This window comes from Gadus morhua, chromosome 8 (genome assembly GCF_902167405.1).
Source record: "Gadus morhua chromosome 8, gadMor3.0, whole genome shotgun sequence".
Classification (NCBI taxonomy): domain Eukaryota; kingdom Metazoa; phylum Chordata; class Actinopteri; order Gadiformes; family Gadidae; genus Gadus; species Gadus morhua.
The window spans coordinates 4,945,727-4,970,174 of record NC_044055.1 but is presented as its reverse complement, the minus strand read 5'-3'; the positions used below and the strand labels follow the sequence as shown (position 1 = coordinate 4,970,174).

Sequence of the window (24,448 nt, the reverse complement as noted above, 5' to 3'; positions counted from 1 at the left end):
CAGGTTTTGTAAACTTTGCACAAACTCTATTATATAGTCTTATACAAAATGGACAAAAGCAACCCAAGACAAACTGTACATTTACAAACAGAGGAAAGACACCCCGAGGTCGGAAGGTTCCTGGGATGGGGTGAGGATTGATGTCCTCCGTTGATCACAATTAAAAAATGAACTTAAATAAACGGAGCGGATTGGGGAATGCAGAGGTCCTCACTGGGAGGAGAACGCGACAGCTGACGTGTCGGGACGAGCCTTCAGGAGCGACCGGAGAGACGATTAATTCCCTGGACCTCCCGCCCAGGCCGCCGCATAAGTCGGGTGTCCAACACGGTGCATCGTGAAACACGGGGCTCTGACTAAAAGTTCGGGTTCGAGACTTCGTCAGGCGACCCGCGTTAGTGTCCGAGGGGGGGTGGTCACACAATGTGTATGTGACGCCTGGTGGGGTTGGGGGGGAGGAGTCACACAGTGTGTACATGACGCCCGGGGGGGTGGGTGGGGGGGGGGGGTTACATGTCAGAGGCCACGCCGAGGTCACATGGTCGCTGTGATGCATGGCCAATGGGCACGCACATGGTGCCATCAAAGCCTCGCGGCGGCTACAAGGTCTTTTCCATTGGGGTGAGAAGAAGAAAGAAAAAAAAATCCTACTTCACTGATTCAGAAACTAAATCTGGTCACTCTGCCGGCCCATTGGTCAAGTCTTGTGTCGATCAACACAGTGGCGGCCAGTGTGAACCAGGTCAGTGGGCGGGACACCCAACACCAATGTGAAAGGGGGGGTTGGGGGGGGGGGGAGCGGTCACTACCGGCCGCGGCCACCACGGGGGACTCCTCTGGGTGCTCCTCTCCTGAGAGGGGGACCTCCTGCACCTCCTCCTGGACCCCAGCCCCCACCCCCACGACCTCCTCGTACGGCCGGCCCATAGCCCCCCTCCTCGCCTCTCTGGGGGGGGCGACCTGTCGGGACAGAGAACAATTCGACGGTCACTCAAACGAGAAAAATCGAAAGAAATCGCACAAAAAAACCCTCGACGTGAAGATTTGCGTTTTTCCAAAACTGACCGATAGCGTCCAACTTTAAACGATTTTTGCTTTTCATGACGGAAAAAGTTGTCGATGAAGCAGAACTAAAGTTGTTCCGATACCAGTATCGGAATTGCCTCGGATGCTGCCTAAAAGGCCCGATCGGGTAACGGCGAGTACGCAAGTCTACGCTCCGATCCGATACCGTCACGTGACTCATTTACTACACATACAGAGAACATCACAAACACTGTTGGCCAACACCGGTAACACTGTATACCGCGGCAACCCTAATCAGAGCCCTCCGATTTATTAGAACCTAGCGAGCACCCCATGTTCCTCTTACCCTCAGGCCCTCCTGCTCCAGCTCCTCCTCCTCCACCGGGAGGTTCGCGGGGGTCCCGGGGGTCTCCGGTGCCCGGGCCGTCGTGCCAGGGCCGTTTGCGTGGGGGGAGGGACGCCATGTCCATGCCCTGCATGGAGGAGGGCGGGGGGCGCTCCCCCCTTCCGCCGGGGGAGGAGCTGTCCAGCATCGGCTGGCCGTCACCGCGGTAACCCTCGTGGCCTGGAGAGGACACACACACACACACACACACACAGGTTATGAAGACACGCACACCTATTAGGAACGCGTCGCATATGTCACGTTGCAGAGAGGTTACGAACACACAAACTAATTATGAACACGCACACAATCGCCAACACACACACACACACACTCCCAAACGCACGCCCGCCTCCTCTCTCTGCACCGCCGCCGCCCAGCAGAGCAGAGGTGGCGTCCGTCCCACAATGCACTATGTTGGGTTCCGTACCTCCTCCTCCACCTCGAGGCGGACCTCCACCGCGGGGGGGTCTGCCCCGGCCGCCGCCGCCGCCGCCCTCCCAGCCGCGGCCCATCTCATCCGGGGCCTCAAAGCTATCGTCCTGGGCCCCGTACTCCTCCGAGTACCCTCCTCCTCCTCCTCCTCCTCCTCCTACTCCACCTCCACCCCCCCCGCGGGCCCCCGGACGACCTGGACCTCCGCCCCGGAATCTGGAAGAGACGGGACGGTCAGGAATGTATTCATACAGCGCTGGTACCGGCCCTCAGCTTCACATGCTGCTGTGTGTCAACGTCTCGGCGAGCCTTAATATCTTTACCTTAAAGGTTAGGTATGGAATCCTCTTCTTTGGCCATTTTTGCAAAATTACTTGAAAATCCTTACCATAAGCCACTTACAGACGCTGAGTTAGAAGTACTGACATGAAAATTAAACAAGTCAATCATCTGTGGAACGGGCAGGGCTCGAAAAACTCCAGCCAATCATTTTCAGAACCACCGAGTGGCATTGGACAGTAAGTACGTCAATCAAACGGTCGTACTGCACTCCCCCTTCCCCACGCGACCCCTTCGTGCACGTACTCAAAGCTCGTGACCCAGAGAAAGCTTGTTTGTTGTTATCCTGCGGTAGCTACTGGAGCTAGCTAACTAGCTAATGGCTCGCTCTCGCGCATCTGTGTTCGCTCGTGCATGATTGCGCGTCCATGTACTTGGAATGAGCGGAGTCAGAGTCAGTGTTGAACAAGGGGGGGTAGGACCATTTGAGTTGTGTTTTTGAAAATCTGCTGCCGTTTCGCAAATCCCATACCCAACCTTTAAATTTGAACATTTTATATCTTTCATGAACCTTCATACCTTTAATATCCCGTAAATCTTCTTATCTTTAATATCACGGAAACATTCTTATCTTTAATATCACAGAAATCTGCATCTTATCTATACCATCAACCTTTAATCCTTATCCAATAACGCCTAGTAAACAATCATATCTTTGATCTCTAATATCAAGTCAACTCCAACGTGGGTTAGGTTTAGTCCTCGGTTCAGTCTTTGGATAGAGGCTACGGTTAGAAGTTATCGACGCAGAAGCGTGTTCTTCATCACTCCATCCTCCACACATGCATACAACCGTCATGGCGGGTAGTGAGCTGAGCAGGCTTACCTCATGTCCCTGCGCCCTCTGAACTCTGCTCCGTCGCGGGGGAACCCCTCGTTGCCCCAGCTCCCTCCACCCCTCCCTCCTCCTCCTCCTCCCCCCTGGTAGCCCTGGTTCGCTCCCTGCCTCCAACCCTCCTCTCCTCGGCCCCCCTGGAAGTCCGAGCCCCCCTCAAAGTCCTGGGGTCCTCGTCGCCCCTGCTGGTTGTCCCCCCAGTAGGCGCCCTGGTTCTGGTCTGGCCCCCCAGGACCGCCCGGACCACCCGGACCACCGGGACCACCCGGGCGGTCGTGGGGGGGTCCCATGTGGTGGTTAGGAGGCGGACCTCTGGGGTCTCCTGAAAACAGGAAACCATCACAGGGATATCAGGGTTGATGGCTTGTTTTTCTTTGCTCAACGACGTCACGTAACACTACATTCCACTACCAATGTAGTGGAAATACATTTACCGTTTAAATAAATGAGCAGTTTCTAAGGGATCAAGGTTAAACCACTCATTTCGACCAAATTAATGAGACCTGAGAGAAAACAAGTTTTGTAAACTTTGCACAAACTCTATTATATATATGTATGTCTTATACAAAATGGATATAAGCACCCCAAGACAAACTACTTTTTTTATCTATTCCCATAGTGAGGCAACAGTTTCTATCTAGTTTGGGCTAATGGTACTATGCAGGGGTTCGTAGTTCCCCCTTCATAAGGTCGGTAGTTGTAGATATTGGATGGAGTGCCTCCTTCGAGGGTCTATGCCGTTAAGTTGCGGGGGTCTGTAAACTCTAGGCATGCAGCGGATTCGAATTGTATCCGAATCCGTTCGGTTCGTTTACCACAGTTCGGAGCATTCTGGAGATCCGCGGATTTCGGTTTCATGAAGGCATTGCCTTATGTAGCGTATTTTGCCTACTGTAGCCTACGTCCGATACAAAAGGGTGTTTAGGACCCAGCGGAATGCATTCTCTCCAGTGCTGCCCGAGCCAATGAGACTTTTCCCGCCCCTCCCTTCAGCCTGTCAGCGTTCAAAACAAACTGGGCTTTAAACTTTAAGCGGTCCATGACAATTTGTGAATGGAAAAGGTGAATGGAAATGACAATAAGAGGAAATTTGAGGAATAGCCTGTGGGTCTCATTCATTTTTGTGTTTCTCCCCCAAACCATCCGTCAAAAAGTAGTCCGCCTTTTTACTATCACGGACATGATCCTAATCCGAACCGTATCCGAAACCGAGGCCCAAAACGGTTATCTGAACCGAACCGTGGACACACTGATCCGTTTCACCACTAGTAAACTCCCCACTCACCGTTGGGTCCTTGCTGTCCCATGCCGTGCATCATCGGCCCTGAGTTCTGTCCCTGGGAGACACGGAAACAGATTCAAACAGATGGCATTAATACACAGCGACAGCTTTTGGAAAATGACCCACCATACCACTACTCATTCATCCATTCACCCGTCGGCCAACTCTCCTTCACCCATTCAGTCGTTGTCCAACTCTCCTTCACCCATTCATCTGTACAGTCATTGTCCAACTCTCCTTCACCCATTAATCCGTTCAGTCGTTGGTCAACTCTCCTTCACCCGTTCATCTGTTCAATCGTTGTCCAACTCTCCTTCAACCATTCATCCGTTCACTCGTTGGTCAACTCTCCTTCACCCATTCATCTGTTCAGTCGTTCATCAACTCTCCTTCACCCATTCATCTGTTCAGTCGTTGTCCAACTCTCCTTCACCCATTCATCTGTTCACCCAATCGTTCACTCCCTTCACTCTCTAATGGCGCTCACCATGAAGGAGGGAGGCCCCTGCATGTTCCCTGGGGGCCCGTGCATGCCGCCCGGGGGCGGGCCCTGCATGTTGCCCATCCCATAGTTGTTGGACATGTTGCCGTGTGTCCGTAGCGGGGGCCTCATCATCGACCCCGGGGGGCCCATCATCCCACCCTGAGGTGGGGGCCCCTGGGACCCGTCTCTGGGCCCCATGCCTCGGGGGGGAGGGCCCAACATGTTGCCCGGGCCCGGGGGTCCCTGCATCCCTCTGGGCCCGGGGGCCATGCCGTGGGGCCCCTGTGGGCCCATGTTCCTGTGGGGGCCCGGGTGCCTCTGCATGCCTTGGTGGTGGTCCGTGGGTCCCATCATGTTCTGAGGGGGCCCCTGGTGGGGCGGCGGTCCCGACGGGGCCCCCATCTGTCCTTGAGGCATGAAGGGGGGCTGCATGCCTCCAGGGCCCATCGGGGGCCCCATGTTGTGGGGCATCTGCTGAGGGGGGAACCCCTGGGGGGGAGGGGGCATGGGGCAGCCGGGGCCCGGGAAGGGCGGCATGGGCCCCTGGCCTGGCGGGGGGCCGTCCATCTTCATCTGCAGCACACACACACACACACACGGACACGCACACACACAGACAAAGACACACACACGGACAGACACACACAAGAGATCATCAGTAACGCTGGAGTCATAGCCTTCAGAAAAGTGAATCTGACATCTTAAACCTCCTTGGGAGTAAGCGCGTGTCTACCTCCATCATCATGGGGTTGCTGTACTGCAGCATCTCCTGCTCCATCTCTGCCTGGCTCTTCTTCTTCCCGTCGGCCTTCTGCGGCTCCACCTTGCGCTCCTTGGGCATCTCGCCACCAGGGGGCACCAGAGGAACCTTGTTGTCAGCCCACGCCTGGGGAGACAGAGACACGCGCACACAGACACACGCTTTATTCCATGTCGTCACTCGTTTGTTGATCACAGACCGACGACAGGTGAGTTTTTCATCGCAGGACAGAGGTCAGGGGAGAGGTCAGAGGTCAGGAGAGAGGTCAGAGGGGAGTCTTACCTGTTGGAACTGAGCGGGGATGGGCTTGGCGTAAGGGACCTTCTTCTGGGGAACCTTCTTCATGTCCTTGGACATGACCTCGTCCATGCCCCAGTCCAGCCCTGGGATGGACATCTCCTCCTCCGCAGCCGTGTCCTTCCCTGGTCGCCCACAGATCAACAACACGTCACTTGACAACACAAACCCCCGGCGGGCCAGCGGACACACGACTGACTTGGGGGGGGGGGCTTCCTACCGCTCTGCTCTTGCTCCATGGCCGCCTTCAGCTGCTCAGGGATGCCCATACCAGGGATGGAGGCCATGCTGTTGGGCTCCATGTCATCTGGAACACACAAGGACAACAACGCTAGCGGTTAGCTCGGAACACACAAGGACAGCAACGCTAGCGGTTCGCTCGGTACACACAAGGACAGCAACGCTAGCGGTTAGCTCGGAACACACAAGGACAGCAACGCTAGCGGTTAGCTCGGAACACACAAGGACAGCAACGCTAGCGGTTAGCTCGGAACACACAAGGACAGCAACGCTAGCGGTTAGCTCGGAACACACAAGGACAGCAACGCTAGCGGTTAGCTCGGAACACACAAGGACAGCAACGCTAGCGGTTAGCTCGGCACACAAGGACAGCAACGCTAGCGGTTAGCTCGGAACACACAAGGACAGCAACGCTAGCGGTTAGCTCGGAACACACAAGGACATCAACGCTAGCGGTTAGCTCGGAACACACAAGGACAGGTTTAGCCGGGACGTGCCACGCCAGTAGCTTGTGAAGAACCACCTGAGGTCAACTCTATATGCCGGGTTGGGCTGAAGCGGCGCGTGGACTCCCGGGTAGTGCCGTGCCCTGACCCATGAACTCACCGTACTCCATGCCGTCCTCTGACATCCCCGGCAGGAGGTTCAGGTTGTAGCGGTCCCTCATCTTGTCCCCGGGTCGGTTCCTGGTCCAGAACTTACTGCGGAGAAGACACACCCAGGAAACACACCTTTAAACACGCCTTCCTTTGGGTTTATGTCTAAGAGGTGCGAACCATGTCAGACGTCAATGTGAATCGCATATTGCACTACAGACACGGCTAGCATGACATAGCTTAGCGACGGTGAACGATCGAGGGACCACGCTTCTTGATTGGGAAGAATGAAATAAACTAAGCCTTATCCAACTGATTTGTTGTGAGCGGGTTCTCCATAGGTGGATGTGAGCGGGTTCTCCATAGGTGGATGTGAGCGGGTTCTCCATAGGTGGATGCGAGTACGTTCTCCATAGGTGGATGTGAGCGGGTTCTCCATGAGTGGATGTGAGCGGGTTCTCCATGAGTGGATGTGAGTGTGTTCTCCGTCAGTGGATGTGAGTGTTTTCTCCATAGGTGGATGTGCGTGGGTTCTCCATAGGTGGATGTGCGTGTGTTCTCCATAGGTGGATGCGAGTGTGTTCTCCATAGGTGGATGTGAGTGTGTTCTCCATAGGTGGATGTGAGTGTGTTCTCCATAGGTGGATGTGAGTGTGTTCTAGACGAGTGGATGTTTTAAGGTTCTCCATGAGCGGATGTGTGTGGGTTCTGGTCGAGCAGTACCTGGTGTGGTCGTTGGAGCCAGAACAGAGGATGTGTCCCAGAGGATGCCACGCCAGACTCCAGATCATCCCCTCATGAGCCATCTCCATACCACCCACCTCCTTCTCCACGCTGAGGGGGGGGGGGGGGAACAAGCACCCATGAGGGTCGTGTTAGATATGGCGTCCCCCTTGAGGGCCACCCTCGTGTTAGGGGTCACCCACGTGGGTCACCCAGAACACGAGACTCTCAGATGGGCTGAACTGCGTGAGACTGAGCATTCTCACGCATATAATCTATACATATATCTTCATATCTATATATTCCTATCTAGTTGTATTTTGTTGGAATTGAGGACGTATCACGACATAGGAACAGAGCGTTGTCATGGTTACCCCGTGTGCCAGAAGAGCAGCGATCCGTCCGACCCGCCGCTGGCGAACAGCCCCTCATGGACGGGATGCCAGGCCACCGCTGCACACGCGATAGATGACACACACACACACACACACACAGGATAGATTAAACACACACACACACGGGATATATTACACACAGAGACACAGACGTTATTCTACACACACCACACACACACACCAGTACCAAGACCAGTAGCAGAGAAGCACCAGCACCAGGCCGCCGTACCTGTGGCCTCCTTCTTGTGTCCCCTGAAAACCTGGAGCTCCTCCTTCAGGTTGCGGATGTCAAACAGCTTGCAGAGGTGGTCACGTGACGCCGTGAGTAGCCAATTACCATTCATGTTCCACTTCACCTCCATCACCGTGTTCTTGTGGGCGTGGCTACAGAGGGGGGGGGGGGGGGGGTTGGGGGGAGACGAGGAGGGAGAGACGATGAGTTTAGACGGTGAAGTTCTCCTGAGGCTGGTTAGAAGGGTGTGTTGAACTCTTTTAGACACACAGCCAGGTTTTACTGCAAACTACTAATGACGGTTCCGCAGATAAATACATAGAAATACATGGTTTTGGTGAAGTTTGGACACGTTTCGCTGATCATAAGCAAGACATACTGTATCTTAAGTGTATCTGTACCTATAAGAGTACCTGCGCTGTACCTTACCTGCACTATACCTTAATGAGTACCTGCACTATACCTTAAGGAGTACCTGTACCTGCACAAGCGGCACTTAATTAGTAGGTTACTAGGAGCACATGCATCAATACATTCCACATTCAGGCAAAATTTGAACACGAGGACGACTGTTGGCAGATCTGACCTACGATGCGCTGTCTCTCGCAACTCCGTCCAATAACACTGCCGTTGTGTTCCAATTCTCATCGCCCCTCGACACTCCAGTTACAGCATAATCCACTTTCTACTGATGTATTTGACATTGTTGTCATCGCTCCCATATTGACCACATGCTTTGCCTTGAGCATCGACTGTATAGCCAGTTCCCTTCCAGCAAACAAGGCTGGGCAAGAAACGCTTTCAATCGACTCCCATGTTAATCAATGAGTGTGAACATCTAGCAGTAAACGTACATAGTGCGGACGCACCATGCATGTTTACCGCTAGCTCCTCACGCTCACAGATGGAAGCAGCTCTTGTTGTCCTGCGTCGTCTTCCTCCGACCGCTTTGCGCGCTGGACGGTAAACTCAAAGACAGATGCAATAATTTAACGCCACCGCACTGCGGAGGTAAGCGCAGAACTCACAGCGTGGCCAGGCTCTGGCCCGTCTTGGGGTCCCAGAACTTGATGGGCTGCTGGCTGTCCTTGCTGCCCGACACCACCAGTCCTTTGGTGGGGTGCCAGTCCACGCACTTGACGTCAGCCCCGTGACCTGATTAGGGGGGGGGGGGGAGGAGGAGAAGCAGAGGCACGTTATAAACAACAGCTTTACAGAAGGAAAGGGTGGGGAGTGTGACGCGTATCCAGTGCAGGGGTGCAGAGGGTGAGGGTCCTGGGCTAGTGGTGCTGTTCATGTCAGGGTGAACGAAGGGGTGCTGCTACGTGTTGGGTCTGCAGTGGAGGGCCCTGAATGCAATGGTGTAAACTAGCAGGACATCCAGGTTAGTCTATTCAGGTCCTGGTTCACCAGCTGCTGGTTGGGAGGACAAGAAACTGGATGCAGGGTATTGATCGTACATACCATAATAGAAGCAAGAGATATTTCAGTTGTTTAACGTTTTGGAACTACAACGGGATCAAAAGGTTTATGCCTTCATTTAGGGCAGAGTTAACCAGTTATTGTAAAATATTGTGACCAAAACATAAACCTTTTCTTGGTGTACTATTAAAAGTGTTCTTGTTAATATTTTGTATGGTTTACACATAGAAGCTGTAATTAATTAGTTGTCTGAAGTCGCTCCAATTATTTTTTTGTTGCCAATTAAAATTCACTTTTAATTTGAAAGGGTTAGGGTTAGGTAACCCTAATTTAAAATTGATTAAAAGTCACAGTGTGGTCCTCAGACCTTGGTCTCCGGGTGTGTGTGTGTGTGTGTGTGTGTGTGTGTGTGTGTGTGTGTGCGCACACTACGGTCTTATGTGCAAAAACAAAACATTTTATTGACACGTCCCAAAGACTGAAACGAGCTCTTTCAGTGTCTTTCACCAATGAAACAATATCATTCTAGTTCGTGTTTGTGGTGAAAGGGTGAAATCCACACTCTGTTTGCTTTGAGCTGTAGGGGATGAACCCTCCAGTGTAATGGGTCACCCCTGAATGATCATCACAACCGTTTCCCAGCCTACGTAGTGATATTAAAAACAATGCAGCCGGTTCTGCATGCATTCACCAGCAGGGGCGATAAATCTTTTGTGTACTTGTAACAATTTACTGGGCTATAATGCCAGTGCGTGTGCAAGAAACCTGTTAAGTGTGTGTGAGGTATGTGTACGTGAGATTATGTGTGTTTGTGTTTGGTGTCTGATTTAAGCAGCATCACCAGGCAAGGGTCAGGACATATTGTGTGGACATTCAAATGCTTGTGCCTGGGACACACGGTGTGTGTGTGCTTGTATGAGATGGAGGTGTACGTGTTTAAAATGTGTGATGAAGAATATGCATACTTGAGGAAATATGCGTGTTGTTGTGTGCGTGTAACGTGTGCATGCTCATGTATGCATATAATGCGTGTTGACGTGTGTATGCATGTTGGAGGGTATGTATACATGTTGACGAGTTTGCGTGCAAGGTGTTTGTGTACGTGTTGCTGTGTGAGTGCGTTGCTTGACGTGCGTGTGTGTGCGTGTTAGTGTGTAAGGTGTGTGTGTAAGGCAGACTGACCTCGGAGGATTCGCTCCTCGTGACAGCGCATGAAGTCCCAGATGCGCACGGTCCCGTCGTCCGAGCACGTCGCAAATTTATTATCGGTGGGCGAGAAGCTGAACACAGGCAGGGAGAGGAAGACCATCAGCACAGTGCTCCACTCTGACCCCCACCCTAACCCCCACCCTGACCCTCATCCACCCTGACCCCCAACCGGAGCCTCCCGACCACCACACAAGCTACAAGACCCCCAGACTCGCTGACACAGTCAGAGTGACAAAAACCTGCCTGAAGGGGGCAGTGTAGATCCTCAGCCTGGATTTACCCTTGAGGATTCTTAATCGTAATCCACAGAAAAAAGCACACCAATAGAGGTGGAGGTGTAGCAACTGTGTATACAGACGCAAACCAACTCCAGCCCTGGGGCTTAGTTTCCATGTCGTCTTATTCTATGAGAAACCACAGGACAGTGTTTAGCTGTCCACCAGAACAACAGAGGTACAGAAGGCTCCACCGACCTGCTCACTAACCCGCTCACGAGACTCACTTGTGTGCGATGAGTAAGGGGTGTGGGCGAGAGACCTTCATAGTCATTGATGACAGGGCCTCCTGAACCGTGTTTGTTTATGACCTTTGACCTCATGCCCTACAGCCCAAATCAACACTGGCGATAAGCAAATATTAATATTATCAATGGAGCTATTCTTGCACCTTTCCCTTCCACACGATTTAGATCTGCTTCCTAGATTACCAACTCTCTGTGGCGGTTGTGTTCAGACCTTAGTTTTAACAGCAACAAAATACATTCTCTTACTGGAGTCACAGGTGGAAAAATGGAAACAGCTTCATCTGCTGGCCATTTGGCGTCACTTACATGTCCTGTAAATCCCACAGTCCTCACATTGAACAAAAACACACAACCAAATCTAACCCACACAGGGCACAAGTCCAATGGCCCTGTCCAAATTGGAAGCGTGTTAGAATAAATTGATTTTGATAGCTCAACCCTACCCCAACAATCAACTACATGCCTTCCCAAAAACACACACTCACACACACTCCCAATTCTGCTCAGCTAGACAGACCCTGGGAAGATCATATTTGACTGTAAAATCTGAAGGTAAAAACACAAATCTGATGGTAATATTGAATCACTGATCAATGAGTGTGGCAAGCCATATTCTGCTGATCTGGGGAGGTGATGGTGGTGGATCTTTATTTAAAAGCCTATCCCAGGTTCACTGTGGCACAACCCGTTAGTCAAAGAGGGCAGAGGTGGCGTGAAACAGCAAAGGGTCTGGGTTGGCTGGAGGGGTTAGGGTGCGGCCAACAGTCTGTGTGAAGAACTAGGTGTATTAACTACTACTACTATCAACACAAAAATTACTCAACCACTTTATTGGAACAAGCTTGTGATCTATGCTGCCGCAACGCGACCAGCTGTGCTTCTGATGCCCCCCCCCCCCCCTGGCTACTGCTATCACTACTGCCCCCTAATGGGGGCACGTACCTATTGCAACTGGAGGTTCTGGTTCAGATTTTGGACCACCGAGGGACAATGATGCGCAGCTAGCTTTTAGCTGAGATGCTGCTAGCTTTAGCTGAGAGGCTTACAAGCTTGATAGGGCCATGGTGAACAATAGTTTGAACGTTGAGAGCTAATAGTTTGGTTAGACCGTGGGGTCCAGTGATCGGGACTAGGTGTGGGGATAGGAAGTTGTGTGGGAGAACCATCCTTCTGCATGCTGCAACTTCATTGGTTCTCATTTATCAGGGCAGCCCTCCAACTCAGTGTTTATTGGTTCCGAGACCCTTAACTCAATGCTTTATTGGTTCTGAAATGCTGGCACTTTATTGGTTAAGGTTTACATGCCTGGGCACAACTTTATTGGTCGGACTGATCTCATCGGGCCTAGCCATGGAGACAGGTGTTTACCTTTAGAATATCCATCACTTTATTCAACAAGACTGCAGAGAAAATAGAAAAATCAACCTTTTTTGCGTTTTCTTTACACAGGAATAAATAAAGGTAAGTATGAAAAACAGCCACAGGCACATAGAGCAGCAACACGAGGGATATCAGAAACAACTCGGCGAGGCTATGCGACCGCATGCCCGTATGCCCGGCGACCGTTGCTAAGGACCGCGTCGTGGAGCAGACACAGGAGGAGAAACACGCTAGTACCGAGCGACTGGGATGGACTACAGAAAATGGTAGATGGGGTATAAACCTGGCTTCTCTAATGGCTTCCTTGTGCGCCTGGAACATCTTGACGTTGTTCATGTTGGACTGCCAGTACTTGACGTAGCCGCCGTGGTCAGCAGTCAGCATCCACATGTCGTTGTGGGACCAGGTCATGGCGCGCACCGGGCTGTCGTGGGCCTGAGGGGGGGGGGAGACAACAGCGGGACAGGGAACACATCAGAACCAGGGCGCGGTGTCCAATAGAACTCAGAACTCTGGGACAATAGAACACGGGTCACAGAACTCAGAATGTAGGCCAATATTACACAGACGAAAAACCCAGTTCTTGTGTTATATAGATATTCACCAAAAACAATATTCTCCAAACTGATCTATTAGTTAGCCTGCGCTAACTGCTAATAGATCAGTGAGGGCTCGGCGGGGCTCACCTGTAGGATGGTCTCAAAGTTGAAGGTGAGTCCATTCCAGAGGGTGAACTCCCCGCTGGAGGCCCCGGTCACAAGGCGTCGGCCCTCGGGGGTCCACTGGACCAGGGAGGGGGGGGGGGGGGGGGGGGGGAAGAACAGGAGCAGACACTTTCACCTAACATGACTGACCATGAATCCAGATACTTGTCTCCAAGGAGCAGGTAATTCAGTTCAGTTTTATTGGTAGCCCTTACTCACAGGTACAGTCTCAAAGGGCCCCCTCCTTCCAGGATGGTCAGGAGTGCAATGGGGGCCATAATTGGCATGAATACATGCAGGCCAAACATTTGAAATGGGTGAAAGGGGGGCTGGCCGGTTAACCTTAAGTAGAGGTGGCCTTAGTCTATGAACTGGTGGGCAGCGTGTGAGGGGCCGTCTCTTACCCTGATGACGAACACGGGGCACTTGACTTTGTTGGTCGAGGTCCGCACAAACTTGGTGGTCACGGCGTTCATGGGGTTGTTCAGCATGCCGATGGGTGGCACGAGCTGGGGGTGTGCACGTACACAAACACACACATTAGACACATACTTCTTCCAAAGAGTGGCGTAGACACACACTCAGAATGCAAAGAGTCATAGCTGATGGTCACACTGTCTGTAGGTACTGACATCATTGTAACAGCCGGCGTCTGGTTGGATGGCCCTCAGGTCTTGCTGGTCCCGCTGCCACTGCCGGTTCTGGCGGAACAAGAACACTTGAGTCAAGAGTGACAGCGAGCTGACCGGACGTTATATACGCAGAGAACATGAGCAGAACGAAGGGAAGGAGAAGGAGAACACACAGAGACCGGTAAGGGACACAAAGACGCAGATTAAGATTACGACAGTGAAGAACATAAAGATGCAGGTTAACAACTTAAAAGGGGAAGGTGAATAACACAGACGCAGGTTAGGAACACATAGAGGCAGGTTAGGAACACAGAGACAGGTTAGGAACACATAGAGGCAGGTTAGGAACACATAGAGGCAGGTTAGGAACACACAGAGGCAGGTTAGGAACACATAGAGGCAGGTCAGGAACACAGAGGCAGGTCAGGAACACATAGAGGCAGGTTAGGAACACATAGAGGCAGGTTAGGAACACACAGAGGCAGGTTAGGAACACACAGAGGCAGGTTAGGAACACATAGACGCAGGTTAGGAACACATAGAGGCAGGTTAGGAACACACAGAGGCAGGTTAGGAACACACAGACGCAGGTTAGGAACACACAGAGGCAGGTTAGGAACACACAGACGCAGGTTAGGAACACATAGACGCAGGTTAGGAACACACAGAGGCAGGTTAGGAACACATAGACGCAGGTTAGGAACACATAGGGCCAGGTTAGGAACACAGAGGCAGGTCAGGAACACATAGAGGCAGGTCAGGAACACATAGAGGCAGGTCAGGAACACATAGAGGCAGGTTAGGAACACATAGACGCAGGTTAGGAACACATAGGGCCAGGTTAGGAACACATAGGGCCAGGTTGGAACACATAGACGCAGGTTAGGAACACATAGACGCAGGTTAGGAACACATAGAGGCAGGTTAGGAACACATAGACGCAGGTTAGGAACACATAGAGGCAGGTTAGGAACACATAGACGCAGGTTAGGAACACATAGGGCCAGGTTAGGAACTCATAGAGGCAGGTCAGGAACACATAGGGCCAGGTTATGAACTTAAAAGAGGCAGGTGAAGAACAGAAGGAGACGGGCGGGTAGAGGCTGGGGCGTACCTCCAGGTACCGGATGACAGAGGGGTTGTAGTCGATGGTCTTGCGGTTGACGGCCTTGCGCATGCGCTTGCCGTCGAAGGTGAGCTGCTGCATGGCCTGCTGCTGGGCGAAGTCCGGCCGCTTGTAGAACACCTGGCGCGGGGCCTGGTGCTGGAAGCGCGGCATGTGGAAGAACCGGGGCGGCGAGGTGATGTCGGTCGCCATGGTGACGCCCGGGACACCTGCAACAACGACGGAGAGGGGGGGTTTGAGTGGTGGCGTCGTCAAGAGGCAGGTCAGTGTTATACGTAGTAAAAAGTCAACTGTGTGAGTATAAATAAACACATGTAGACGGGGTACGGTGGAGAGGCTCAACCGACACGCGTGACGGACAATTAAAGTAGAGTCCTAATAAATTGGGTATGTTCGACATCCTGGTAAAGGCTTTTACAAGCAATCAGATCATCCTGTGAAATGACTTAAAGTTGAGGTTTCGCTCCCTGCGTTGTCTTTATATCTGTATGGAAAGAGTGAGTGTTTGTGTTGATTCAACATAACCCTGTCCTGACTGTACATCACATTGAGTGTCGGGTTCCACTGAACAACACCTTAAATGACTCGATTCACTTCATCCAAGAGAGCTAGATCGTAGATTTCATCACTAAGAGGGATAGTGGATTGAGCTTAAGGACTCACTTACTGTACAACTTATTTAAGGGTTATTCTGACATTATTTTGCAGCGTTAATTTGCTTGTTCGTTTAGGTTAATTCGTATTCAAATAGTCAGTGACTTCTAAATGGGTGAAAAAGAGGGAACCATAATGGAATCTTATTTAAAAAAAATACCTCCTGAAACACCTGAATATTTATTCAATTAAATCCAACACATTAAGACCTTAGTCTGAATCAGGGCACAGGCAACTGAAGACAAACTGTTCAAGGTTTAACGTGCACTGTGTTATCTAGACAATGATTACAAATGTTGATTTTCCCACCATTCCAGTATAACTCTGCATAGTGTACAAAATAAAGCACAGATATATGCGGTTTCCTCAGAAGGAAGAATATAAAAAAAACATTTTGATGTATACATCAGGGTCACGGAAGACTAGGTATTCAAACCAAAAATACAACTTTCATAAGACTTATGATTATTCAGGACATCTGGCGTGCAGTTTCCCTCACAACTAGGCGACAGACAGTCAACCAGGAAAATACAGAGAACCAGGCAATCACTAACTTTTCTGTCTAATATTACAAACAATGGACTTAATGTACAATTGAGTGACAGACATTGATTTAAAATGCATAGAAATCGAAATTACTACGCGGCATGTAACGTAACCATTATGATAGGAAGTCCATCCTAAAGAAAAATTTGAATTCCAACACAAGATATTACCTATGTTTTATTGCCAGGGGGCACTATGCGTAAAACAAGAAAAATACGACTTGAAAGCACATAATTATAATTAACATTGCAAGACTGAATGCGAATGGTGAATATTAATCCATATCCTACAGAATATATTGATTTTTATGACCATTTTAGGAAAATTATTAACATACTTTTGAATACAAATGAGTTTTTCTAAAACCAAATAAATTCAACATCAAATAAATTCAATACAACTTATTTTCCCAATTGCGCCGAGATTTTCTCCATTATGGTAAAATACCACAATAGATAAAATCTCAAACTAGCAAAAGATGGGCTTGTCATTTAATGACCAAATACATTACACTTTGAGGGCATTGATTTTGTGAATATTCTGAAGGCTTTTGCGGAACCTTTCTTCAGGCCCACGTTTCAATGTTTCAGACTAAGAAACACTGAACATCAGATTTGCCAATATTAAGATCTCAGTAAATATCACGTTGTCACCGATAACACAACCGATATTATAAACCATTTCTCTGAGGTGCATTGTTCTCTATTGAAGGGAGACTAAAGTGACTACCATTAAACACACAATAGAAAAATCAACCATCAAATAAGCTATAAGACAGCCTGAATAATATGGGTTTAAGATAACCTGTAAATATATCTAAATAAATGTGCATATTTAGTATGTTTTTTAACCTAACATTACTTTTCAACTGACCGCTGAACTATATTTCTCAGATGGATTAACAGGACTCAAGAACAGAGTTTCTACATAACAGCTAGCTAAAATGATCTTCTTGATTCAGTTGGATGGTTTTTACTACTTTTTATTTCTACAATAATTTGACCATAGGATCAGAGGTGAAATTTATTAACCTGACTGAGGAAGCAAAATGGCCAATTCAAAGCTGTCAATAGGCAAAGACCAGCTCACCAAGACAATTTAAGATAATGATAATTATGGCCCATGGTAGTTAGTTAGGAATGTGGGCCTAGCTGCGTCTTTTTATTGCTTAGGTTTATGTGCAAGTTAACTTGTCTAGTCAAATGCGATTTTATATAAAAAAGATACATTTTTATAATTCAAATAGATACAAATTTATGATGTACTTAATTTATATGATAACTAAATAAAATGTGCTACCACAGTCGTTTTGTCAATCATAAGGAAAGAAATTGAGTCAGTTGGGGGGGGGGGGGCGGTACCATGTAAGCAACCCTCATTGAAGGAGACACTTTCCCGCGCCAACACCATATATGGCACATAATGCAAATCCAGCAAACATTTAAAAACACATTGTGTACCCACACATCAAAATAGTTAACAATTTAAAATGCAGTATATACAACAGCATCAGAAACCCACCCACTCTAGAAAAGGTGCACAGTAGTGTAATACACATTGGAGTGAAACCAAGCACAACGAGAACCACTTCAAAAAACCTCAACTACAATTACATTTAAAGCGTCTTTCTGCAGCCCTCACCCTGCGGACGTACCGTCACTGTAAGCCGGGGGAAATCAGTCCAGTTCGAACCACCACTGGTGGATGATTAGTTATTAGTATAGTGGTGGTCTACCACCACGAGGATTCTCCTTGTTTCAGACTCCCTTGAGGACCTCCACGGTGCTAACCCTGGCTAGCTCACTGTCGAGGAAGGGGGGGGGGGGGGACACGAACATCTACCCGCGGAGGATTTAAAACCCGATCCGTCGACGGCCACCAACTGTTTTTAATGTGTTCTTGGGAAACATTGCTCGTACTTTAACTAGGACGGGACCCCGCTCACGACTCTTAGGTCGTGTTTACAACGCGGCTAAAGGGGGGCTTAGCTCGGGGCTAACATGAGCCATGCTACCTGGACTGTTGGACAGTGTTGCCAGATTGGGCCCAATCTGGCAACACTGCTGGTGGACCAAATCCCTGTGGCGCTTCCAACACTTTATTTAGTCCTATCCTCTACATCACATCGGGCAGTGTGGTTATAAAAACATTTCAAAACGCATGTTAAAGGTCTCCCTCTTCCTCCGCGTCCAGAGGAGGTCTCCGTTCTGGTTCGACAACATAATTAAATGGCGGCCCGGTCGAAGTCGTGACAACAACAACGCGCTGCTAGAAACTCACCGACAATAATCCAAACGCAGATAGCTAGATCTAGCTACGAATTAAACGAGCTAGATAGCTCTTCTTCTATGTATGATGGGGGTGCGTCTTAAAGTTTATTCAAACGGACATCGGCAAGTCATTTTTTTTTGTTTTTTGCAGCCACCCCGCTGACTCCGTCATCTCGGCGCTTCCTCCTCCTAGCTGCTCGCTTTCGGAGCAGAAATGCATTCTGGGAAAGGGGGGTTCGCCAACCGCGTCATGTTACGTCATCACGCAGACGAGGAGACAAGCGCGCGCCAGACACGCATGCGCGCGCACTCACAGTAGGGTCCAAAACCGGTCACTATTTCTGAGGTCATTAATCACACAACGCCGTAGCCCAACCGTCGAAGCCAAATATTTTAAACAACGTTTCAATCCACACTTGAGAAAACATTTTTGAAAGAACGACCCTATTTATTTATCAAAATTAAAGTTACGAAGTCTTCATTTTTGTCCCGGTCATGCTGTTGACCACTGAACGGGCCGTTAAATAAAGTGCCAACTTTCCATTCTGAGCGGCACTACGACCCAGGGAGCGCCGCAGCGAGGCGGGCAGCTCTCTCCGTGAGACAAGCAGTAAAAATAGTCCGCCTGCTTTCAACACCAGCGAGGTCAGGAGGACTCGGGACCAGACCGCCTCTACGGGTGAAACCTTATCAATAATCAATAACAATATCAATGGAATGCAAGGAAAAAACGAAATTATAAAATAATATATATGGGTATAGAGATTTGACCTATAGGGCAGCCAGTGCTCGGCTGTGATTGGACGCAGTTGTCAGAATATTGTAGCAGTGTCCTTGATGAGCCAGTTGAGGCGTGCAGAGTGAGGGGTTGTGAGGACATAGGATACAGACGATGGCTAGTTTAAAATGTTTTAAACTGTTGTAAAATGGAGACTTTAAAATGGAGAGATGTATATTTAAAGCAAAGGACACAAGTGACCTCGGATTTGAGTTGCCGACCAAGAGGAAAATGAGATTGCTCTTTAATCGTCTGTAGCATTTTTGTGCTGATATATTTTATTGTGTTTATTTATATATTTTTCTATTTATTTCTTGTTATGTTTTTATGTTATCTTCTATGTAACTTATTATATTCTTTAATATCTTTTGTATGTTAACACTTTTACTTTTTAAACTGTGTATCTAGATATGTTTAACGTTTTCTCTTTTGAATTTCTATTATTGTCCTGGGATTAAGTAAAGTACCACTTAACCTTATTTTATTAATTTGTTCTTCTGCTTTAGAAGTAAGGCACCCGGTGAGGGTAAGCTCGGACGCAGCGCACCCCCCCCCCCCCCCCCCCAGCCATTCAGGATGCTCCAGCTTTGTCAGGTGACCAGGGCCTTACTCATCAGCAACGCGCGCTCGGCCTGCAGCACCGAGCTCGTCCAGCAGGAGGCGGTGACGCTGTGCATCAACGTGTCCAGGCAGCAGCCGTTCCCCGCGGCCGACCACGTGGCCATGTTGCGCATCCCGGTGTACGACGACCCCAACGAGGACCTCTACTGCCACTTCGACCGCTGCGCTGACGCCATCCAGAGCGAGGCGGAGCATGGCGGCCGCACCGTCGTCTACTGCAAGAACGGACGCAGTCGCTCTGCTACCGTGTGTGTGGCATACCTCTTGAAGCACAGGAAGCTCTCGCTCGGTGACGCCCTGCAGGTGAGCCGCGGTAGCCTAGCCTGTTGAGCTAACTTTACGCACGGCTATGTGTGGGTGGTATTTAATTTAACGCAACCCCGTAGATTAAACGTTTAGGGTGCCAATGTAAGATGATCTAAGGCAAGGGTTTGGGGATTGAACTCCCAGTATGAAAGGTTCTGGATGATGTTCAGACAGATTCCTCGACATTACCAACTAGGGCTGATCAATTTGGGGAAATAATCTAATTGTGATTATTTTGACCAATATTGCGATTGGTGGATCGGCTGGCGGGCGAGTGTCAAGCGGCTGGGATGAGGATCAGCACCGCTAAATCTGAGGCCATGACTCTTAGCAGGAAACCGGTGGATTGCTTACTCCGGGTAGGAAATGAATCCTTAGCCCAAGTGAAGGAGTTCAAGTACCTCGGGGTCTTGTTCGCGAGTGAGGGTACTATGGAGCGTGAGATTGGCCGGAGAATCGGAGCAGCGGGGGCGGTATTGCATTCGCTTTACCGCATCGTTGTAACGAAAAGAGAGCTGAGCCGCAAGGCAAAGCTCTCGATCTACCGGTCGATCTTCGTTCCTATCCTCACCTATGGTCATGAGGGTTGGGTGATAACCGAAAGGACGAGATCGCGGGTGCAAGCGGCCGAGATGAGTTTTCTCAGAAGGGTGGCTGGCGTCTCCCTTAGGGATAGGGTGAGAAGCTCAGCCATCCGTGAGGAACTCGGATTAGAGCCGCTGCTCCTTTACTTAGAAAGGAGTCAGCTGAGGTGGTTCGGGTATCTGGTAAGGATGCCCACTGGGCGCCTCCCTTGGGAGGTGTTTCAGGCACGTCCAGTGGGGAGGCGACCTTGGGGAAGACCCAGGACTAGGTGGAGAGATTATATCTCAACACTGGCCTGGGAACGCCTCGGGATCCCCCCGTCAGAGCTGGTCAATGTGGCCCGGGAAAGGGAAGTCTGGGGCCCCCTGCTTGAGCTGCTCCCCCCGCGACCCGACCCCGGATAAGCGGACGAAGATGAGATGAGATGAGATATTGCGATTGTGATATAGTATGCGATTTTTCTTTTAAAAGTTCCATCTAATATTTTTTCCACATTTATTTAACGCTTTTCAAGGTACCAAAAGCACTTTACAGTGAAGGGGTGGCCTCACCAACTCCCTTACCACAATGTGCATCCCTGAAAGCTGGAAAAATCCACTCGATTTCATTGAATTTTATATCCTGACCTGTGCTGTTTTCCTCCACCTCCTCTCCGGCAGAAAGTGAAGACAGCTCGCCACGTCATCGACCCCAACCCCGGCTTCATGGCCCAGCTGGAGCGATACGAGCAGGAGCTCAGAACCAGGCGAGGGGGGGCAGACTGAGGCTGGGCCGCTAGGATCTCTAGCGAACACTGGCGCTGGTACCACCGTGCTCAAGTTCAACTTTCATCGTTCTCGCTTATTTTTTTACATTTTTTATTTTTTTGTTCTTTCTTGGAACTCAACCGGCTCAACCATTTGTTCATGTTAAAATGATGTCTTGTACTTAGGTTTATTTAAGCCTACCCTGGCACATTTACTGACAGTTACTTTTTCTACCATGGGACAATACTGTTCTCAACTGGTTCAACTACAACTCCCACAATTCCATTCTTCAATCAACGTAGCAACGGTGCCGACAATGGGCTCGCTCTGTAGTGCTCAAGCCATCGAGCATGTAGCTTTAGTGGCTAGCACATGGTCTTGTTCTGTTGGATAGGTCTCTTTGCTTTCCGTCTCTGAGGCCTGAGGCACCACTTTTGTTGACCTTCTGCTCAATTTGACATTTTTGCTGTGTAAGCAGAACTGCTGCAGTATCTGTTACAAAGTCTCCGCAGACAATGGAAACCTGACCGCAGTCAAGTGCCGTTACGGATCAGTCTCAACGGATTCAAAGGCCTTATGTTTTTTTTACCTTTCCTCCCAACTATGATTTTAAATATATATGACAATTTCAAATTCAATCTTGCACATTAACATAACTGTGTATAGCTGTGAGCTGTAGGCTAACCACAGGCTCCACAGTTCCCTCTCTTACCACTAGGTGGAGGCAGGATGTCCTTATCCAGATCCTACTGTGCTCTGATAAAAATTCTGCATGCATTTAATAACCGGCAATCATTTTGAGAATCAATGAAGGAATTTCGTGCGCATTTAGGCGCATTTGTGTAGACATGGGGAAACACTGGCTTGTTTGTGCCAGTAAAGGTCTCCCTCTTCCTCCGCGTCCAGAGGAGGTCTCCGTACTGGCTCAAACACTGGCTTGTTTGAGCCAAAGAGCGTCACGAACTGGCGCAGACTAAAATGCCTCTGGACGCCGTTGGATATGCCCTTAAACAATCACAGCAACTAAAAAAGCACCTTTCCTCTCAACTAAATCTGCCGTCATTTCCCCTTCTTGAAGCGAAAACATACCATCAAGTCTCGATTGCGTTATCAACAAGCCGTTCTACATCAGCGGCAGCCGTCTCGTGTTGGGCGGACAATTTTTATGTACGAGGGGAGAGCCAGAGCTTATCTGCAAAGCAAATTAAACATGAACTTGCGATATTTTTCGGTTCCCAGGCTAGGTTGGGGCCATAGACTAAATAAAATAAGTCAGCGTAAAAAAATTAAAGAATCAAAATAATATATAAAGTAAATGTAGAATAATAACAGCGCCATTTGCAATAGTAGCTTAATAATACGCTGCAGATGCGATTCCCTTTTCAGGGAATTATATAAAACTAGAAACAAGGAAAGGACAAGCATTAAACAGCAGTATAGAACGATGCAATTAAAAAACAAAAGGGCTATGCTTAGACTAAAAGATATTGTGTAAAAGTAAGTGGCTGAAAAGTTTCAGCTAAAAATTACTAAATATAATCTTACGTCTTTAGTGTGTTACTTTATGTTTTTGTAATTATAAGATGTTCACTTTAAGTAATTCAGAAAATGAGGCAAAAATACATTTTTTTACGCATAAGTCTTAAGAGCTACAGCAAAAATGATAGCGTCAGGTGTACGGCCATTCACATTGTAGCTGCTACAGTATTACCACAAGATGTCTTTAACTCAATGATGTGTAGTAGATCAGTAAGGTTTAAAATAGTCCAAGGCTATCATTAAAGATTTTTAATCTATAGCTAACACACACACATAAAGACAAAAGCACAAGCACGCAAACACAGGCGCACACACACACGCACGCACACAAACGTATAAATCACTGTATTTTAGGAGTGTGCACACTCCTTTTGACAAACACATGTGTTTGTTCTTCAGTCGTATAGTTAGAGGCTATGTCTGTGTTAGTATATCGACACATTTTGATTACAAAGAAGTAGTATATAATTAGTTTCAGTATTACTTGGTGAACTAATTCGCTGTGTATACATTAGCGCTGTATGTACTAACGATATCTCAGGTTTAACCTTCTCATTGTGAAGTACTTCCAAAATACTAGAAAAAACAGAGGGAAGAAAAACAGACTGAACAAAGACATAGATAGAACCACGTGTTGTGGTTAAATGTTAAAACATTTAAAAAGACTAAGAACTTTAAAACAAGCAAAACATCAAAACATCCAACTAGAGCATCCATACTTATCAGGGAAGATTAATGTCTTAAGATGTGTTGAATTGCATAGGATATTTGTGTATACTTAATCTATGCTAGCCTATTTTCACTGTGAGTCCAGTTATATTGATCAAAGGTGGTTAAATCCAGGGTTAAAATGTGAATGTTGTGAAGTCCTGTTTAACTGACCCGTGGAATTCCCACCTTTGATTTAGAACTGAACATATCTCCTGACTCAAGAGCCCATACTTTGTAGGCCCTACGACTTTGCCAATACCAGCATTATGCTAGCAGTCAGCTAGCCGTTAGCTAGCAGTAAGCAAGCAGTAAGCTTATAATAAGCTAACAATAAGCTAACAATAAGCTTTGAAAATGTCTATTTCAAATGTTCTACTATGCAAATAAGCCATTGCCATTGTAGACACTGTGTATTAAAACATTTAAATAAAGTATTTGGATGATCACAACTTATTTTATTAGTATCCTCTGTTGTTTACCTTGCTTGGCCCGCGTTTATAGAGACCTCAGCCGACGATCGACAGCGGTAACACCGGTCATATTCCAGCGGGAGGGGGGGCCTATGTGGACACTAACACCTGATTGGTCTTTGACCATGGCTGATGTCATCGGAAAAGATCTGTTTAGATGCGATTGGGTATTGCGACAATTTCCTAAAATAAGAGAG

At 48.7% G+C, this 24,448-nt stretch overlaps 2 protein-coding genes across 7 annotated transcripts; one reads left to right on the top strand and one right to left on the bottom strand.

The window, feature by feature from the left end:
• wdr33 (WD repeat domain 33) lies at positions 1–24,285 on the bottom strand. Of its 6 annotated transcripts, none has more exons than XM_030362750.1 (21): positions 24,261–24,285; positions 15,014–15,234; positions 13,900–13,968; positions 13,672–13,776; positions 13,250–13,345; positions 12,847–12,998; positions 10,634–10,731; positions 9,058–9,184; positions 8,027–8,181; positions 7,777–7,855; positions 7,403–7,513; positions 6,690–6,784; positions 6,064–6,150; positions 5,829–5,968; positions 5,520–5,672; positions 4,790–5,362; positions 4,306–4,357; positions 3,012–3,342; positions 1,842–2,062; positions 1,373–1,591; positions 1–960 (listed from the first exon to the last, which is right to left on the bottom strand). In XM_030362750.1, the coding sequence occupies exons 2-21, from the start codon at positions 15,215–15,217 to the stop codon at positions 806–808; spliced, it is 3,222 nt and encodes a 1,073-aa protein (XP_030218610.1). In that variant the 5' UTR covers positions 15,218–15,234; positions 24,261–24,285; the 3' UTR covers positions 1–805. The 6 variants fall into 6 exon arrangements, with proteins under 6 accessions (XP_030218610.1, XP_030218606.1, XP_030218611.1 ...); XM_030362746.1 differs by lacking the exon at positions 24,261–24,285 and adding an exon at positions 18,506–18,720; XM_030362751.1 differs by lacking the exon at positions 24,261–24,285 and adding an exon at positions 18,506–18,720 and having other exon boundaries at positions 4,790–5,359.
• dusp28 (dual specificity phosphatase 28) lies at positions 18,861–24,234 on the top strand. The gene is made up of 2 exons (XM_030362828.1): positions 18,861–20,197; positions 21,445–24,234. The coding sequence occupies exons 1-2, from the start codon at positions 19,850–19,852 to the stop codon at positions 21,547–21,549; spliced, it is 453 nt and encodes a 150-aa protein (XP_030218688.1). The 5' UTR covers positions 18,861–19,849; the 3' UTR covers positions 21,550–24,234.
• Positions 24,286–24,448: the final 163 nt, after the last annotated feature.

What these genes read in the sequence shown, in the direction of transcription:
- wdr33 (XM_030362750.1), bottom strand. Translation starts at nt 15,217, where the DNA reads ATGGCGACCGACATCACCTCGCCGCCCCGGTTCTTCCACATGCCGCGC. An exon ending in ACGCCGGCTGTTACAATGAT is followed by an intron (nt 13,777 to 13,899) that starts GTCAGTACCTAC and finishes GCACACCCCCAG; the next exon opens with CTCGTGCCACCCATCGGCAT. An exon ending in TGGAGCAGGAGGGCCTGAGG is followed by an intron (nt 961 to 1,372) that starts GTAAGAGGAACA and finishes CTGTCCCGACAG; the next exon opens with GTCGCCCCCCCCAGAGAGGC.
- dusp28 (XM_030362828.1), top strand. Translation starts at nt 19,850, where the DNA reads ATGCTCCAGCTTTGTCAGGTGACCAGGGCCTTACTCATCAGCAACGCG. An exon ending in CGCTCGGTGACGCCCTGCAG is followed by an intron (nt 20,198 to 21,444) that starts GTGAGCCGCGGT and finishes CCTCTCCGGCAG; the next exon opens with AAAGTGAAGACAGCTCGCCA.